This window comes from Neopelma chrysocephalum, unplaced genomic scaffold, assembly GCF_003984885.1.
Source record: "Neopelma chrysocephalum unplaced genomic scaffold, ASM398488v2 Primary Assembly neopelma1_73b, whole genome shotgun sequence".
Taxonomy (NCBI): Eukaryota; Metazoa; Chordata; class Aves; order Passeriformes; family Pipridae; genus Neopelma; species Neopelma chrysocephalum.
Window position 1 is genome coordinate 2765614 of NW_020897734.1, and position 19275 is coordinate 2784888.

The 19275-nt window shown below is 45.2% G+C and overlaps 1 protein-coding gene across 1 annotated transcript; it reads right to left on the reverse strand.

Moving 5' to 3' along the window:
- Positions 1-1893: 1893 nt before the first annotated feature.
- On the reverse strand, positions 1894-9851 carry LOC113969437 (protein FAM162B-like; the record flags this gene model as incomplete). Its single annotated transcript, XM_027687128.1, has 4 exons — positions 1894-2341; positions 2987-3095; positions 3939-4044; positions 9746-9851. Coding segments are annotated over 4 exons (429 nt in total), but the record flags the coding sequence as incomplete, so codon positions are not given.
- Positions 9852-19275: the final 9424 nt, after the last annotated feature.

Sequence of the window (19275 nt, forward strand, 5' to 3'; positions counted from 1 at the left end):
CTTAATGATGATGTGTAATGCAGCAGCTTTATGCACTGTCGATAGAGACTGCGGCTGTTTAAGAGGATTTGATAATAGCTCACACCTGAAGCAGGGTTTATTCCCAGGCAGAGGGGAGTGCAGAGCAGAGTGGAACAAGTCACAATTAATTTTCTTGTTCTTTAGATATGGCTATGATCATCTTCTTTCCTGCTTAAGTCAGGGCAGCTCAGAACATGGACGTGGATTTGTTTACAAGCATCAAAATGGTTCCTATAAGTGCCACACGTGCCTTCTGAGAAAGGGCACAGAAAAGCCATTTAAGAATGAAAAAAAAAATCATCTAAGAGACTGAGCAGAGCTCTTTTAGGTTATCCCCAAATGAACACTAACTTTGAGGTAATTCATGCGGTTTATTGCACTAGCCAAGAAAACCAGGTCATGTAAAATGAAAGAACCCATATTACCTGTGAAGCAAAAATGCCTTCTCAGCAGAGACTTTTTCACTCTGTGCTTGTCCTAGACCATTATTTTCACTTCTCTGAGATGTGCTTCGTGAGGAATACTACAGGGACCAGACATCACTCTTGGTGAACTGTACTGCACGGGGCTGTGAGTTGGAAACAAAGACTGCAAACATGGAGCTGTGTGTGACAGAGCTAACATCCCCCTCACCCTAAATGGGTGTGCAGCACGGAGATAAACACTCCTAAGAGGCATCAGAGGGAAAGAGCTGCACAATGACCACAGACACAGCAGACGGAGTCCCAGAGCCCAACAACTGCTGCCCTCCTGCCAGTGCCCCAGCCCATCTTTGCCAGCAGCTCGTTCATGCAGTGGCACTCCAGCAATAAGTGGAGATGTTTTTTGACACAATAAACTTCAGAGACCTGAGCAGGAGCTTCCAGACTCCCCTGGAGCGCAAGTGCTACTGGTCCAAGTAACAAACCTTGGGAAGGCCAGGGTTCAGTGTGGTGCTCAGGACGCTGCACAAAGGCTGAGCCATGGTTACAGTGTCTCCTCTTGCAGCCAGGGTGCAGTGGCTGGGGTTTGCCACGCTGTGTCCCTTGGGACCCCATGCAGCACACCCAGCTCCACCAGCCAGCGTTGCAGGTCTCCGGGGGTTATGAATGACATGAGGGGGCTCAGAACATCAGCACCCACAGGCGTGAACTGGGGCCTGTCTTGAAGTTGAGTCACTTTGTGAATATGTAACTTTCACTATTTCATTAGGATTTCTCCCATCTGTTAAACATCATTCCAGAGAGTTTGGTGACACTCTTAATGAAGCTGTGAAGGGATGCTTTTGTTTTAGATGTAATTGGACAGCTGTTTTATTATGAGTTAATGAACTATGATGATTAAAAAGAATCCAATTTTAGCAAACCATGTATTAACAATTACTCCGGACTAAACTCAGAGCTGAGCAAGTGCTAGACAACTTTCATGACAATGACTGGAAGCAGAAGATGAAAAAGGAAAATCAATGAGGTGCTACAGGACAAGAGGTGCCTCCAGACCAGGCTCCCTGCATGAGGCACGGGTTCCTTGGGCTGCCCCACAGCAACCACTCCACACCACCAACATCTCCTCTGGCCCAAAGCCCCTTTTGGCCCAAATCAGTCATCAGGGTCTGCTCACACTGTTCCATATTCCCAGCCCCTTTTCATGCCCATGTCACCCCTGTCCTCCGACCATAGCATCCCGTGAGGGGCTGGGGGAAGGGAAAGGGGACAGTGATGGCAGCAGGCTCAAAGGTAATTGAGAGATAGAGATAATTGACCTCTCTGAGGTTGCAAAAAATATTTCAGACTGCTTTTCCCCCTGCCCTGGTTCTCTTTAGCCAAGGATGTTTGCCCTGGAGGCATTGCACAGAACAGGATGCTCCCTGATGTAGGGCTACATCCTTCCTGACTGCAAGGAGATGATCCCACAGCAAAGCTGAGCACCAGCAGCACCATGAAAAGTTGATCCTGAGATGGGGAGTCCTGCATTTGTCCTTCCCACACTTTCCAGCTTAGAAGATAGTTTTTTATTTCAGCTGAACCTTATGCCAAAGACCAGAGGCCACAAAAAGCAGCTGTTGGAGTTTCCATAGAGGTTTCCCAGTTCATATGGAGCAGCTTTTAGGAAGTAAAGTCTTTGCCTTGAGAGAGTTTCAGTGAAAAAGCTCTAAAGAGTTAAATGAAGACAGGTCCATATGCCACATGTGCAAATCACTTATCTCCTGCTGTTAAAATAAATCTGTTCCAAATCATTGTGGCTTCTCAACAGCTGCCTCCTGATCTTTCTCTGCTTCAGCCCTCCATTTGGCCTTCTTTTCTATGTTCGTCTTCAGCAGTGTCTGATCCTTTTTTGCAGCCTTGAAAAGAATTGGTGAAAATCATTGCATGCACATAGTTGCCACCACTACATTTCCCCACATTTGCACCACTTCCCTTGACACCCCACTGTCCTTTTGATATTTTGCAGTAACAGAAGTTAATGTGTTTCCTTGTTATACCACATTTTCAGCATTTGCAGCTCTGATTAGCAGGAGAGTTATGCTGTAAATTGTTTACAGGTGCACTGGGACATGCAAGTCAAACTGGAGACCCTCCTTCCCTAGCAGTGGGATAGAAAGAAGTGTCACAGCTCTTGGTGGCCATGGTGACATGCAGGCTAGGTAGGCAGGACCACAAGAGCCTCATGGTCAATGGATGCAGGGCAGGACCAGGTACCATTGGCACTGTCTGAACTACTCCATCACCTTTGGACTGGCCTCTTGCTGAGGTACTGTAATACAGTGTTGCACTGAACAGGTTTATGGCAAAGTGGGTCAGAAGGAACAAGTTAATCAGCAAATTGTGCTTCCCCATGCCAATCTCTCCCCTAGAGAAGGAGAGAGGCAGGTCCTGTGCAAATATTGCTTATGTGTACTTATATTCTGTCACCCAGGTGCTTATTTACCAAAAGCATACATAGACCATACATTAAGCGAATCAGTTCACCCAGAAACAATACTCACTTCTTTGCCTGTGATGATCATGGTCAAACAGCCCAGCACAGTCAGTGCAATCATGATGTAGCAAACCTTTATCCTGACAACGTTCCTTGCTGCGTTGAGGACATCAGACCTGCCGAGGACAGAGCAGAGTTTCCATCCTGCAGCAGCGTGTGTGAAATGAGATCATGGGGAGCTGAGTAATGAATCCTCAAGTCTTACAGCAACTGCCTGTCAATGTGCAATGGGTTTCTGCCTTCTCTTTCTGCAACTGCTTAGAGGAGGACTGAAAAAATTAAGCCTATGGGGGAAAGGTTTAGCCACCCTCTCACACAAGTGGGGTATTGCTACTTCCAATAGCCATCCGTTAGAACAGGAATAACAAATCTTGCTCTCCTGTCTTCTTTTATTGCATATGAGAGTGCTCACACCTGAGAGGGGAAGGATGGGTGGAGGAGCCCCCAGGATGTCACAATTCAGAAGCTTAGGACTCCAAAACTGAGTGACAATTCTTTAACGAAATACCTCAACAAGAAGGTGAAACCACAGGTCAGACACGAGGAACTCATTGTAAATGTCTGACACCAAAGCTGTGTGTAGCCCGAATTTATTATTAAAATTTATGCAGCAATATTGCTAATCAATAAAACCTAGCAAAGCATGCAAAATCCAAAGTGGATGATATCTCACCATAGTGACTCCTGAGTTACAAAGCCACTTGTCTTGTAAAAGACACTACAACTTAGTCTGAAATGTGTGATATCTAAAACAAATGAATCCAAATTACTTCACCTATAATGGCAAAAAGCTCACATTCCCAAGAATTACAATTATTTTTGGACACCAGTAACAGCAAGCCCCATCAGCATGGGGGAGCACTGACTCTCACCACGTGAGCACAACTCTGGGTAATGCAGACTGGGGTGTCAATCTGTGTGTTCACAGACAAAAGTATCATTCTGACTGGTCCACTTACGATATGTAATTGGGAACGTCCTCCTCCTTTTTGAAGCGTCCTGCCCATACTAACACCTTTTTATCAAAATTTGTAAGCCTTCTGTCGTTTCTGAAAGCTTCTTTACCTATAAAAGATTTTATAAAAGAAAACAAGTCAAGTTTCAAGAAGAGAAGAGGGAAAAAGCTGTTGTTACAGGGGGAAAAGGACTGAAGGTTCAAAATTACACTTTTCTATTCTCTGAGAGCCAAATGCACTTTCTAAAGTCAAAAAGACTCAGCAGATGGTGTGAGCTTTGTTACATTTGCAGCTTATTTCATTTGGCTTTTTTTTTTCTTTAGTTTTGGTAGGTCTTAAAGTAAAAATCTCTCCTAAACTTCCTGATTAAGAGGGTAAAGGATGCAGGGCCGAGGTTCCCTAAGCCTGCAGCATCCTCTCACCCTGCTAGCATCTTGCTTTTAAATGGCCCAACTAGTGAGTTGAGCAAACTGTCGGCAGCACAAGTAACTCCAAAACAGCTTCTCCTCCTAAAATCACCGATGGAGAGATGAAGTCTGCTAAAATGCAGCCTGGTGGGAGGCTGGCAGTCGTTCTCATGCAAGCTGGGTAACACATTACTGTACTCTAATGATGATACATTACACCCCATCAGGCTACCACGGTGATGCCATTAGCATCTTGTCACCCACAGCACAACGAGAAAAGGACTGGCTTCTCTTGATGGAAAAAAGCCCAATGACAGGCCACAACAAGGACAGCAGCAGGGAGACCCTGCAAAAATAGCAATGGCTATCTCAAATCCTGCCTTTTGCATTGCACACCTGCACAGGTGGTCTTTACAAGGTAGCTGAGACTGCTCACCCAGTACCTACACCCAGGTAGGTGCACCCAAGATGCTATGCTACAGTGCCCTGTGCTTGCAAATGTGGGACTTGGGTTGAGAAATGCCCAGGGGGTGACCAGGGCATGCAGAAAGGATGGACATGAAGATGTCCTTGGTTTCAGTATTCTGCACTCCCTGCTTGTCGCTGGATTGGCTGAAAGAAAATCACTACCACTACAGAACAGGGCATGGGGAGCATCTCTTCCTGCCTGTGTTGAGATGGTGAAATTACATTAAGTGCCTTGGCCCCAGACCTGCTCATGGATGCCAAGACTTTGTGAATGGCTGGAAAAGCCCAGTTGTAAATCTTGGCTCCCAGACCTCTGGGTAAATTTAATCTCCTGCTTCTCCTATTTGTCTTACAGAGTACCAGTGAGACCAGCAAGTGCCAGAGTCAGATCTGCAGCAAGCAGTATGTTGGATTGCTAAAAGGACAGGCTTCATCCCAAGGAAGACAAGGGTAATGCCCCACCCGGGAGACCCTCAGCCGTCCCATGGGAGCACAGACAGCCCCATGCAGCCCAGCCTTGGTAGGGCGAGAGGTCTACAGAGGCACAGCCAAGGAAGTGGTGGTACAGGTTAAAAAGAGAAACCATCTCTATACCAAGAAGTTTGTCCATCTGGGAGCAGCCAATGTCTGCTCCCTGCCACGTAATCCAGGGCACTGCCTGGCACAAGCACACACAGCTGTGGCTACAACTCAGCAGGGAGCACAGAGGGGAGCTGAAGGGTGCAAGTCTGCCACTTGCACCAGCCCTGCACATGCAGGGACTTGCACTGGTCCTCCTCTGGAAACCTGGTAGCTGGGTAGGAGGAGGAATACTTGTTTATCTGTTTTAACTAACGTGTTCCCTGACATGAAGTGTTGGTTTGTATTTGCTGCCGTAGGAGAAGGACTATTTAACTTTATCCCTGTGCACTGTGCTGGGCAGAGCTCTGAGCGTGCTCCGTGTCCCGGGAGCACTTGTAACCCCAGGAGATGCAGCCCCGCGGTAATTCAGCCACAGGCGAGAATGAAGGTCATTTTCTCACCCTCTCCTGCAAACACCCTCTCCCTCCATGCTGCAGCACGAAACAGCGACCAAAGGCTTTTTACCCACCTGCATCAGCCGTCCGCAAAGCCCTGTGCTGAGCGTCCCTCGCTTTGTTGCCGACAGCCCTGGCGGGGCACAGGACCGGCCGAGCCACCCGGTGCCACAGCCCAGGGCTGTGCCCCACCAGCCTCCCCAGCATCCTGCCCTGGGCAGCACTGGACCACCACGGCCCCAGCAGCCTGGCCATGCAGAGGGCCCGGCAGCAGCCCAGGAGGCTGCCTGTAGGAGTTATTAACATCCTCTCCTCTAAGAAGGGAGTAGCGTGCACTTCCACCCTGACTGACAACAGGCTTTGCTTACCTCTCGATGACAAAGTTGAATTTATCACCTGTGTTTACCAAAATGACACACCTCCGGAGATAGGCGAGCAGAAATCACCTCTGTGGCAGCTCACGCCCAGCCCAGACTCTGCCCCAGGCTCTCCATCCCAAGGAGCTGCTCAGGAAAGCAATGCCCATTTACATTATCTTCTCAGTCCTCACTATGGAACGACTAAAATAGGACAGCGTGCTGTATTTCCCCAAAGATGGGCTTAGTGACTGTTAATTATCACAGCTGGTTAAGCTTTTAGAGTTCTTAATTGTTCTCAGCTAAAAAAATAATCTTGCAAATCAGTTGCTTTAAACAGACTTTCTGAAGAGGAACAGTGTTTACCCCATCTCAGACCAAATGTGGTTTAGTGGCAGGAAACTAAACCTGATGTTTGTGTCCATAAATGCATTATGGGGTGCCCATCTAGCATCCAGACTGCAAACTCCTAGCAAAGAAATATATTTCAGATATATTTCAGTTTTAAAACAGTAAACTAAGAAATTGTAACTAAAACCTCAGGTGTTGTAGTACTCGTCAGTCAGTAAAATTGTCATTGAAATGTAGCAGTACCTATAAAGTATTTGCCCTCCACAAGGTCTGGATAGCACTGGATATTTTCCATAACATCAGCTGTTCTAACCTAAGAATGAACCAAAACCAGTGCTATTTTATCACTCTGACATTTCTACTGCATTTTGCACAAAATTCTCGCTGATGGGTCAGGAAATGGAAATGCAAAATATTTGTCTCACTCAGAGCAGTGGGGTATTTACTCTCATTAGATATACAATGCTCTAAAGCTGATTTACAGGTAGGGAAAAAATTCATTTGAAAGGGAAGAAGCAGTTGCCAAAAGGTAAATTTTTAAGAACTATTTAGTAATACTATCAAATGCAATATTGCAGATAATCAAAGTGTGTCTAAGAGCAAGGGGAGGAACTGTTGGGATGTTAGCAAGGATATTCTTTAAGGGCTGAGAGGAAGAAGATATGAAACAGATGCAGTTCCAGCTCCTCAGCTCCTGGCCCCAAGGAAAAACTCCACCATTTATAGAGACATTTTATAATTTTCGAGAACACAAAGTTATTGATGCTGAGGAAAGAAGAAACGCACAGCAATGAAAAACATGGTTTTTCCTCTGTTATGAAAGCTCCACAATGTATCCAGATATAACGCATTTTGTTTAGCTTAATTCACTTGTAATTTGGTAAAGCAAATTAGATCCATTTCCAGATTAGGAACCCATACAGAAAATAAATAGTGGTTTGAGCTTCCAGCTGCAAACAAAACCTGCAAACAAGCAGAAATCAGTGGATGTGATTATGCTGGAAGAAGCAGAAGGGAAAACTGGTAAAGTCATGGAGGATATTTGTGTCCTGCTCAGGATTTTCCTGGGGGAAAATGGGTGCGAGGAGGAGGGAAGATGCATTTATAGCCTGAAGTTCACCCCTGAGCATTCCCACAGCCCCCCTTCTCATCTTGTAGAAGAGCTACTAAGTGGAGAAGGGACACTGTACATCTGGACATCCCTCAGTCCCCAAGCTGAGTGGGCAGAAGGGGCTGTAGGGCAGTGGATGGGACATGCTGCTGTGATGCTTATGTTGCACCCCACAGGGGCTCCAGCTGTGCAGAACATTAGAGCATTTTCACTTTAACAGGCACTCTCCAAAATACTTACTTATTGCAGAAGTGACTGTCTTTACGTCATGTCTGATTATGGATTTGAAGAGGAAAATAAGAACATTTTTATTTTATGTCTTAGTTTCTCAAAAGTGGAGAAAATCATGGGGTTTTCAGGCCTCTGGAGCTTATTCACCCAGGGGTTGCCAATTGTTTCTTCTAGCAGACACACCAGCTAACAGCTGTATTAATCATGTCTGCTGTGAGCAAAAAGGCACTTCAGGATTTATTATGCCAGCATTTGGAAGTGCAAAGACACAGAGATCCTCATGAAACCACAAAGGCAGTTACTTGTTCCTGAATTTTACTTGTTTGTCTGGCACCGTGAATGCTTATTGCCAGGGTGAGTTTTACTGCAGTGTATGAAAGCTATAGACACCTCCAAGTCAGGAATTCCTTTCCCACGTAAAATGTGGATCTCTCTCTGGCCCAGAGCACCTTAAATCCCTTCCTAAATAGCACAGAGATGCAGAAATCTCTTGGACCAAGGTAGCCTTGTGTGTAGCCTGATGGACTTTGTCCTCTTTAGAGAAGTTTTGTGCTTAGCCCAGTGCATGCACATGCCCCCTGTCCAGGTTACAAAACATTCCCAGGAGGCTCTTCCAAGCCCACACCAAGCCATCTCTTGATAGCCATCAGTGATTCATGTCCAGAGTGCAATATCAGTATTTCATAACCATTAAGCTCACGGATAGGGAGTTTGTTGAATAGCAGTAACAACTTGTTCGAAGATGCAGAGTTAGCAAAACTGGGTTTAAAGCACCATCTCCTCCGCCTTCCATATCCTTCTGCCAGGAGGAGAGCAGGACTCCAGCTCCTCAGCAAGCCCTGGACAGTACAGATAACACTGACTAGCTGTACAGACATCCCCCAGGCTTCCTCTGACCCTTGCTGCAAGGGGAGAACACAGATCTGAAGGGTTTTGAGTTAAACAGGCGCAGAGTAGCTCAGACAGAGCAGAGGATGGTCTGCTGCTGTGGTGGTGGTGCAGATTTGTGACATTTCTGTTTTCTGTGTGTGAGTGATATGTAGCTGCAATGCTTGTTGCACACTGGCGCCAACCCTGAAGATTTAAAACTAAACAGAAAATCACACAGGGCTCCATCCTGGTTCTGCCACCTCAAACTCTGCTCTTGCAGCTGACTCCAAACCAAGGACTAGCAACCAGTCCCTAATTGTACTCGAAAACCTTTGCAGAATTGGAATTGAGAGGCCACAATATAAACTCAATTGTTTGCTGTAAAACTCCATTGCTCTGGCTTCTCACTGGCTTTATACTGTTATTCCCAGCCCCTTAATTCTGATTATTGTCAGCTTATTGCAGCAATGAGAAACCTAGGTTCTCTTCACTTGTTCTTCTTTTTCTGCTTTCAGCAGCAACAGGAATGAAAGTGTTTATTGTTCCAGAAGCCCCATATTCCCACTCATGTCTTTACAACTCCTGGTTCATTTTCATAATAATGCACAATAAATTTTTATACTCATACACAGAAAAGAATTCATAGGAGTATTCAACGAAAAAAAGTATTACTCTACAAAGCTGTTTTCACTGGCCTCAAAAACAAATGTCTTACCATCAGACTCTGTTTTGCATGCCATGAAAACTTCTTACATGAGGGCTGTGATGAGGAACATAAGATAATCTTATCTTAAAATTCTTTGCCTTGCCCCTATCTAATTAAATATGCAGCAGAGCTCTGTCTTGGTTCCTAGACAAGATAAACAGCAATCCTGGATGGGCTTGTGTCTCATGAAATTCTAAGTGAGTCAGGAAATATTTTTCCACGCAACTGTGTATTCTCCAGCAGCACAATTTAACGCAGCAAGAGCAATGAATTTCTTCGAAATATCTTACTTACCTGCAGACTCCCAGGCCCAGAGCTGTCCCTCCTCTCCAGGGTCCCCAGGGAGCAGCACTCTCAGGGCTTCAGTTCTCTCCAGAAGGCGAGTCACATTCTCCCCATATCAAAAACAGTCTACCCTAAGGAAAGTCAAATGCAAATCTCAAGAAACTAAAAGCTCCTTAACTGTTTCTCACTATTTCTCATGACAACCAAGTAAAATCAAGGTAACAGCTACAATATCTTATAACAAAACCAAACTCAGAGGGTTTGTAAAGAGTTCTGAACACAGCACCAGCATGAGGCTTTAAGTAATTCAGAACACTAGGATTAATATTTTTTATAATCTTGAGAGTTGTCAATAAAACAAAATGAAGGAGTCCTTCCTCTCTTTCTGTGCTAAACTTCAGCTTTGCTTTTTTAAAAAAATGAAATCAATATTCCTCTATCCGGTTACTGAAAGATCCTGCACTTTATGGCAGTATTGTCCCTGTTCCTCCAAATTTGATAGTATCACTATAATTCGAAAAATCTTGCTTAGAAACCATACATAAGACACTAAGCCACACTATTAAAAATAAAAAAAGCTAAGAAACAAACAAAACCACACCTACAACTCCATTGTCTCTGATAAATCTTGCCTAATTTGGACCATATGAGCCTTTTGGCATCAGTCTTTTAAGACAGAAAGGTAATTGATGTAACACTCTTCGTATTTTCTACAACAGGAGCATTCAGTTCCCCCAGGTGAAAAAGATTTTAGCTGTTTTCTATGTCTGCCACTAATTCAAAAATGAGGAGGATTTGGCCCTGAGTGTGTCGGGTCTGAGTAGCAGTGCCCAAGGTTCAGGTTCAGTGCATGGATCAGGATCTCCAAATTATCCTTATCTGAGTAGATTTATCTTCTCTGCCATTAAACACATTTATCCATAAGAAATTTAAACCCCAGTTAACAGCCTGGATTTTTGGCTGCTTAAAGTATGTTCAACTCTGGAACAGCAGGAGAACCCACTCCTACCTCTCCGGATGGAAATGCCTACAAACAAGGGACACTGCTCTAGCCAGGAGGATCCATAAGCCACACTTGCTTTGCTCCCTTCCATCAGTTCTCTGTTTTTAGATAAGATGCAATAGAATATTTTTTGGACACGGGAATGCACTTATGAATTGTCTTCATAGGAGCCAAATTCAGTGGAGCTTGTGAGCTGCACCTGGAGTCACCAATCTCTTCAAGCAAATACTTAAAATGGACTTGGGATTGGTCTGATGTGCCCTGGGTACAAAGTGCAGGGTTTATAACAGCTTGTGTCAGAAGGGCAAAGCCCATGGCAGCAAAACAAAAGTTAGTCATTGCTCTGGCAAAGCTCCAGTTTGACCTTTCCCAGGGTTTGGGATGATCATACGGAGGTGATGAGGTGGCACGTCAACTCCAGCATGGGGTGATTTGGCACAGGCAGCATCTGCCTATAGATGGGCTGAAACATGGGGAGGCTGCCCAAGTGCAGCTTCACCGTGGGGGAGCAGTCAGATGTGAGCAGCAAAGACCCCAAGACCCATGGGAAATAGTCCAAAATGTTCAGGGTGTTGTGATGAAATTGCAGGGAAATTAATGCACGGAAGAGCTTAGCACCAGGTCACTGATTTCTGGAATAACACACAATTGGACTCTAGAGCAAAAATGTGTGAAACCCTGAAGAAAACAAAGTCATCAGAATCCTAACAATTTACGTTTTGACTCAGAGTTTGGAGAACCATTTAATTTAAACGTTTTCCACACCTGTTTCCCCAGCTGAGCAGAGAAACACACTGACAAGGAGAGACTCGTTGTTCACTTGTCACTTAACGATTTTCTTTCCCGAGAAAAATGGCATTGTCTTCAAAAAAAGACACGCTTAGAAAATTTTCGGTCCATTAGTCAATAGTTTAGGGAAAAAAGAAACCTAATTTTAAAAGATTGAAGTATTCTTTCTGGAAATGTCTTTTCCCCACACTTGTTTTAATATGAATATGACTTAGATTTTTTTTCAGCTCCTGTAGAGAAGTCATATACCATTGATTAGGCCAATAAACTGGCTGATTTCACTAGGACCCCCTGCATTGTGGGGTCAAATTTTGCTTTTAGTGACTGGCTGAATGTGTATGTAAATCAATACAGGAGCAAATGTATCCTGGGTAACACATGGGGAGGCACTACCCTGGGCATACTTTGGCCCAGCAATGCACACCACAGTAACCATAACAGAGCCAGGTGCCTCCTCAGATGTATGATCTGTGTCTTGACAATCCCTCTAAAGAGACCATAAAACTCTTCCAAACGCTCCTGGGTGAAACACAACCAACCCATAGGATGAAATTTAGTTTCAGCAGCTTTCATGTGTCCAGAGGGACCATAGGAAAACACATTTCCTAAGAGATGCGCAGCCCCCCAAGTGCAGCGTGGAGAGGGCAGGAGAGTGAAAATCTGTCAGACGAGTCTCTGCGATGTGGCCCAGGGGGGTTGGTGAAACAGTGTTGTCTTGTTGCCTTGTTCAAACCACTGGCTGCTGGCCTGCACTCTCAGGGACTGGCTCACATGTGCTGCTGTCTGGCTTGGGCTGGTGACTCCTCTGCTCCTTGCTTGTGCAGTGCCTTACACAAGGGAGTCCCAGGCAGCTACTGGTGCTCCAATGCAGCATGGGAAAGCAATAATGAGGAGAACGGAAATGAGAGACTCATCTTGAGAAGATATATAATAATTACAGGGGGCCCAGGAGCTCATAAAAGTAAATTACATCTTACATACACAGAACTTCACTTCTTCAACAGTCCTGGATTTTCTGGACTACGTATGTCATGGAAACACATACAAAAAGCCACTGCAATGAGTTGTGTTACTGAAGGAGGAATTCGTTCAAGAATAGAGCTTATCATAGATATAGGAGATGTTTCCAGAGTGCTAACCACATCAGGTGGGCAGCTCTCATTTGCTTAGTCTTCAGTAAAACATCTCTCACAGGTACAAATGCCATCCTTGGAGAACTGGGGATTCTTCAAAAAAAGAAAATTGGAGAAGGAAGTAGCTAAAGTGGGGATGGTGTCACTGAGGTCACACAGAGGTCAGTGAGAAGACTGTCTAGAAAAACTGGATGATAAGGGCTTATGTTATATAAATGGGATAAAGAGCACACAGTGCAAGGTCAATTCTTTGAGGCTAAGGATGAGGATTTCTGGCTGCGTTTGGTTAATTTAGCATGACTCCATGCTGCCAAATGGATGTTGACATGGAAAAAGCAGATGCAATTCCAACATGTACAAGAAAAGTCATTCCAGTAGAGAGAAAACAATTTTAGTATTCTCATATAAAACATCTGGAATAGCCTCCAGTGCTGTTTAAGAAAGTTAATCAAGAAGAAAAGAAATAAAGGAAGAAATGAGAGGAATATGTCTTTTTCTTGGCTAACAAATTACAAATGGAGAGGCATCATGGTACATATCTCTCTGAGAAACTCAAGGACAGAGAAGAAGGGCAGTTAAGCTAAATCACAGCACTGATACCTGTACAAAAGGTATAAGCTGCTTCTGTGGATGTGAAGGGCGGCACCTTTTCTGGTGCTGTGCCTTGTACCTTCCAGCACTGGAGCAGAGGCTGTCTCCACCCTCCTCTTAGCTAATGAAGCACAGGCAGTAACACCAACAGCAAGGCCACACAGGTCTCCAGGCTCCTGCAGCACTGCTGGGCTGGTTTAACTTCGGGCCAGAGCTACACAGTCATTAATGTTTACAAAACAAGTTTCCAGGGATGCAAAATTACACACCGAGGAAATAATAAGCAGCAATGTAATCAGATGTGAGAGGGAGATCATTTCATTACCTGAACCAGGCCTCATTATTCACCATTTCCCTGGCAAGAGCTGATAAATGCAGGCTAATGAATCTTCGCACTTGGACGAGCGGGAGGAGTGCCGGCTCGGCGCTGCCGCATGCTAAGCAGGACTGGAGGATCCAACTGTCAGCTGAAAGCCCAAAGAATAAAATATGAACTTATCCATTGCAGCACTGCAGTGAGAAGAGAGAGGGGTTTTAACCATGGTTGGCTTGGTCTTACAGAGTCACCTTGACTGTGGGAATGCCGTGGATCCTATTTGGCCCAGAGGAGCAAATCAAACTCTAAGCATCCCAAGGATAATAGGGTCTGTGAGCTGACTAGAGTCAGCTCTTTAGGAAAAGCCTTTCAGGACCAATAGGATCAGCTGAAGACTTCCCAGTCCTGACAGTTAAATATCATCCTCAGCCTGGTCATGACACAAGGAAGATATCAACAGAGAAAGAGGCAACAGCATCAACATGTAAAAACACAGTAGCAGGACCTTTGCTCACTTCTGTGGCACTATTGTTTCATCAACGTTGCCTACTGTAGCTATTCCTTCCTTTAAAAGTTAGGGAAACAGGAAATATACCACTCAATATAGAAAAATATTAAAAAACAACAACAACAAAAAACCAAACAAACCAAAACACAAACAAACAAAAAGCAATGCTAAAGAAACCATCAGAAAAGGGGATCAAACCTCTTGAACATCAACAAGTTCCAGAGTTGTGAAGACTACCTCTGCTTTTTCTAGACTTTTTGCATGTGTCACAAGCAACATGGCTCACAAATTTTATATGAATTTTATATGAAGAACCAGAACATTTGGCAAGGCTGCTCTGGAAGGAGCTTAGACAGTAAGAGCTAACATAAGATGAAAACCTATTTAGAGAGGAACACACATGTCCTGACATTACAGGGAAATGCTGCCCTCATCTGTCTTCTGGTGACAGGTTCTATTTTCCTGCCTACTATGCCTAAAGCATTCATCACTTCCAGAATAAAAAGGTGACTCTAGTGTTGCAACCAGATCCAAAGTCTGTGCGTGGACTGGAGCCATTAAGCGATGCTGCTGCTGGTAACTGGAGTCAATATAACCATGTTGCTGCAATAGAGTTTAAAAGTAGACATTTCTCATTCTCTACATTGAAGATGGCGTCTTGGCAAAAAAGAAGAAAATGGCTTATAGATTCTTTATAAAACTGAAACCTAACAAGAAAAAAGAAATTTCTAATGCCAGGAGAGCAGAAATACTGTGTCAGAACTGGGATTCAGCAAGAGCAGAGCAAACCCTGCTCCTGCAGTGATTTGCACACTAGTGCACTGGGCAGGGATTTGGGGATCTGATGCCTGCAGCCCAGCCTGTTAGAGAAAGCACAGAGAACAAGGCTGGTTTGCCTCTTTCATCCACACTGGTAAAAATCCATCTATCTCTCATAAACACAGACATAGATAGAGGGGAGGCACATTTTAAGCACTATCAGTGGCCCTCAGGAAGGTGAAATGAAGGAGAAAATGAACATGCATTCATATTTCATAAAAATAGAAGCTTTGAAGTTGGAAAAATACATCTAGTAGATAAAGTATAGCAGTAGCCAGTTCTGTATGGGTTTGGGGTGCAGAAAAGCATCTATCAAACCTCCTTCTGTGAGACAATGCTGCTGGCCAGCCCAGGTCTTCAGAAAGTGCTGTGGCTGGTGAAAGTGCAGATCCCAGCATTTACCTGTTAGCATTTGTAGAGCTCCAGAGCAGTACAGCTCTCAGATAGAGATGCTTCTTTACCAAGGTCTGTCTTTTAGTTCTTTTATTGAAGTTAGCCCTGCTGAAACTCCAAGATAGGAGCTGGAAAGTCCAATTCTGCTAGTTCCCAGTTTACTGACATTTCTCCTTGATTGTCTTTCCCTCTTAACTCCCATTCCTTTTGATTTTATTTTGTAAATCCTGGATTTAATCAAAGTCTGCACCTCCAAAGTTGAATGTACAGTTTTCCGACACCTCAGTGGCTGAAGCATCATCCCAGCACAAGCAGATGGGTCTCATCTGGTGACAACAAACTGACTCTCTGGCAACTCGGGGCAGGGGTCTGCAATCAGCCACAGGATTTGGATTTCAGCTACATGATTTCTATTCTCCCACAGCAGCATGGTCAGCTCTCACCCAGCCAAAGCCTGATGCTGGCCACAGGCACCGCTCAGCCACAAGCTTTGTCCAGCCTGGAAAGGAGGTGATGGAAACAAGGCTGGATGTTGCCTGGCCCATGAGCTCCACACTACAAACCTAGACTCTTGTGTCCCCACCTAAGGGGGATAGGCTGGCCAAAGCTTGACAGAAACATTTTTGGCCTACGCAGAAATGCTCATTGGAACATTTTTAATGGTTTTGTTGAAAAAAACCCTGACATTAATTCCATATCTAATTGCTACCTCGTTTCCTAAATGAAAACTTTCAAAACGGTCCTTCCAAACTGATTTTCATGGAAACATCAATCCCAAATCATCCTTGCCAAGATCACGAAAGAAGCAGTGCACTCAGGACTGTCCAGCCTCAGACCCTCCAGCTGAACCCAGGATCCCTCCAGTGACTCACTCTCCCACTAGCATCAACCAGGTCACCAACTCCAGAGTTTGGCTATGTCTCAGCAATCAAAATCTCTCATTACAGCCTTTTTACCTGGCACTTTAATATGATCTGTCATTTCACAGCCCAGTAGCTCTATCTGAACAGGTGGAATATGGCAAATTTCTCTCATTATTTTAGTATTTGTCAAATGACTGTTATTAATTCACAGTAATCTACATATTTCTAGATTTCCCCCTAAGCATTCTCCTTTATCTGATCAGCTACATCAGTAACACCACTATCTTACTCCTTCCCACATTGCTGTCTGCCTTCCCAATCCATCCTGTGCGTATGACCAGTGTTTGGTCCTTTTGGCTCTTACTTGGAGTTTCCTCCTTTGTTTTCAAAGTGATTGAACAATATTAAGCAAAGTAAAACTAAAGACCACAATTCCTGGTGGTCATTTGCTTGAATTTAATCATTCTGGCCACATAACCCCTAGGGAAATTCTACCTGTCTTCGTGCTAGTAGTGTGTTACTAACATTAACACCAGGAGGCCTTTGCGGATGAACAAGGAGCTCCTGGACAAACTCAAACACAAAAAGGAAGCCTACAGAGCAGGGTAGAGATTGAATTGAGAGCAGCCCTGAGGAGAAGGACCTGGGAGTGCTGGTGTATGAAAAGCTGGACATGAGCCAGCAATGTGCACTCACAGCCCAGAACGCCAAACCTATCCCGGGCTGCATCAAAGGAAGTGTGACCAGCAGGGGAGTCTGTCTCTCTACTCTACTCTGGTGGGACCCCACATGGAGTTCTGCATCCAGCTCAACACAAGAAGGACCTGGACTTGATGGAGCGAGTCCAGAGCAAGGTCACAAAGCGAGTTAAGTCTCAGCTGAACTCTGGGGACTTGGGAGTGGAGGTGTACAAATTGTCACAAAACTGTGATTGAGGCTGGAAAAGTCCACCTACTGGGACAACTGGCCAGAGTGGCTTTAACAGGGCAGCTCTATTCGTACCTGAACGCTTGGCTTGGAGCCCCGCAGGCCTCCAACGCAGTGCTCCAGCTGTCTTCATCACACATTTGGAACTGGGTAACCGGGACCTTCCCATACGGCCAGTCTGACTTAAAGCTCACACCGTTCAACAGCTGCCAGCAGGGCAGGATCGAACGCCAGTGACCCGGCTGCTTTACAGCGCAGCCACGGAGCAGCGAGGAGAGGGGCGGGGGTCTCCCGGCCGCTTACAGGATCGGATCGCAGGTCGGGAGCGGATCCGCAGCCACGGGCACACGCTGCTCTCTGCTGGGCAGCGCCGCGCCGCGCAGCCCCGGCTGGGAACCCGCCCGCGGCACCGAGGCGACGGGGGACACCTGAAATTAAATACTTTTTTTTTTTTTTCCATTTCACTTCATGCCTATAAACGCTCTCTGCAATGGGAACAACTTCGGGGGTTTCGATTTGCTTTCTCGATCCTGGCCCCTAGCTAATCGCTTTACGTACATATAAAAATGCCAGTTGAAATATCTGTTCTTAAATACTTCCATGCTATAGATGTGCCTTATTTTAACTGCAAACGCGTGTGTGCTCATTCCTGACTGAAAACAGACTTGCATTTTGAGTCAATCCAAAGCAAACATACTACTCCTGCACTTCTACTATTCTCTTTCCACGAGTTTTCCTTTCACTCCTCCTTAGCTGGATCCAAAGTGGAACCATTTGCTTTTTTCCTCTCAAAGTAATAAAAAACAAATTCCAGGCGTTTCAATCACCTGCTCAACACAGAGCACCCTCCCTTAGCAGGAATGCTGCACTGGGTGACACTGCTGATGTTTCAATCCAACAAACACCAGAATGTTGGGTACCGCCAGTCTGGGTGGGTGAGGAAGAGCCAGGTCTGCTGGGTCCACAGAAGCACCAAGAGACACCACCGCTTCATGTAACCATCAGAGGCTACTGAACAGCCCTATCTGCTGGGCCAGAGCCATGACGGGTGAGGAACACTAATACCAGGACTGAAATACTCTCTAAGACTCTTCAGCAGATGCCAGCAGTCAGCAACATAAGGAGTGAATCAGCTCACACAAGGAGAGCAACAGAAGCTGGATATAACCAGGACGATGTCAGATATGCACACACAGAGAAGGATCCCAGCTCTGCCAGGAGAGTGAATCTTGCCTTCAGAACTGGGGTATTTTCTTACCTTGGAGGAAGGAGGAAGCACCAAAACGGGAGCCCTGGCCCTTGAGAAGTTGCCATCTGTCTCTCCTCTGGGAGGTTTTGGTAGGGCGGCACCAGGGAACAGCTCCTAGAAGCCCATGAGACAAGTCCAGAGCAGAAGCAGTCTCATGGGAGCCCTGGGTGCAGCAACAGGGGCTTCTTGCAGGGCAGTAGATGGCTGGTATTAGCTTTCAGCATCTCTTTTGCAAAAATTTTCCTGAATTCATTCTCAAGATGATTGGTTCAGTCTGCTTCCCCACCACCTCAGTGCTCTCACTCATTATTTGACTAACTTCCCTCTCCTTCCCTGAGTCTGTCCCTTCCCAGGTATGAACTGTTGCTCACTGCATCAGCACCAGTGGATGGTGCATTGGAGGATGAGCATTACAGCTTTGCAGCCTCTCTCCTGCTCCCAGCCTCTCCAGAGAAACACCCTTTTCTACTGGTTTGTGGCTAAAATGTGATCCTAGAGCAGCTGGAGTGCAGGAAAAGGGTCCTCTTCACCAGCTTCTAATCCCATGGCACTAATCCCACAGTCCTTTTTATAAATTCCCACTTAATTACCTTCTGTATTTTCTTAGCCCACTCCAAAATAGGCCTACTGCACTTCTATAAGAAAAGACTTCCTGGAGATAGAATCTTTCCAGTTCAAGCTCTCAAAGGCTTAGGATCACAGAAGCACTCGTGGCAGTTCCCTTCCTCCCAATGGCTCCCCACCAACTCCATACAAAACACTAGAAGTATCCAGGTCCAAACTCATTAAAAACAGAAAATCACATTTTATTTGCCAGCTCCAAAATGATTAAAAACAGGAAATCACATTTTATTTGCCATTAAGTGTTGATTTATCACAAAAAGTACCAATATAAAACATACACCAAGGTAATGCAACTTGGGCAACAAGCCACTATTCACACTCCTT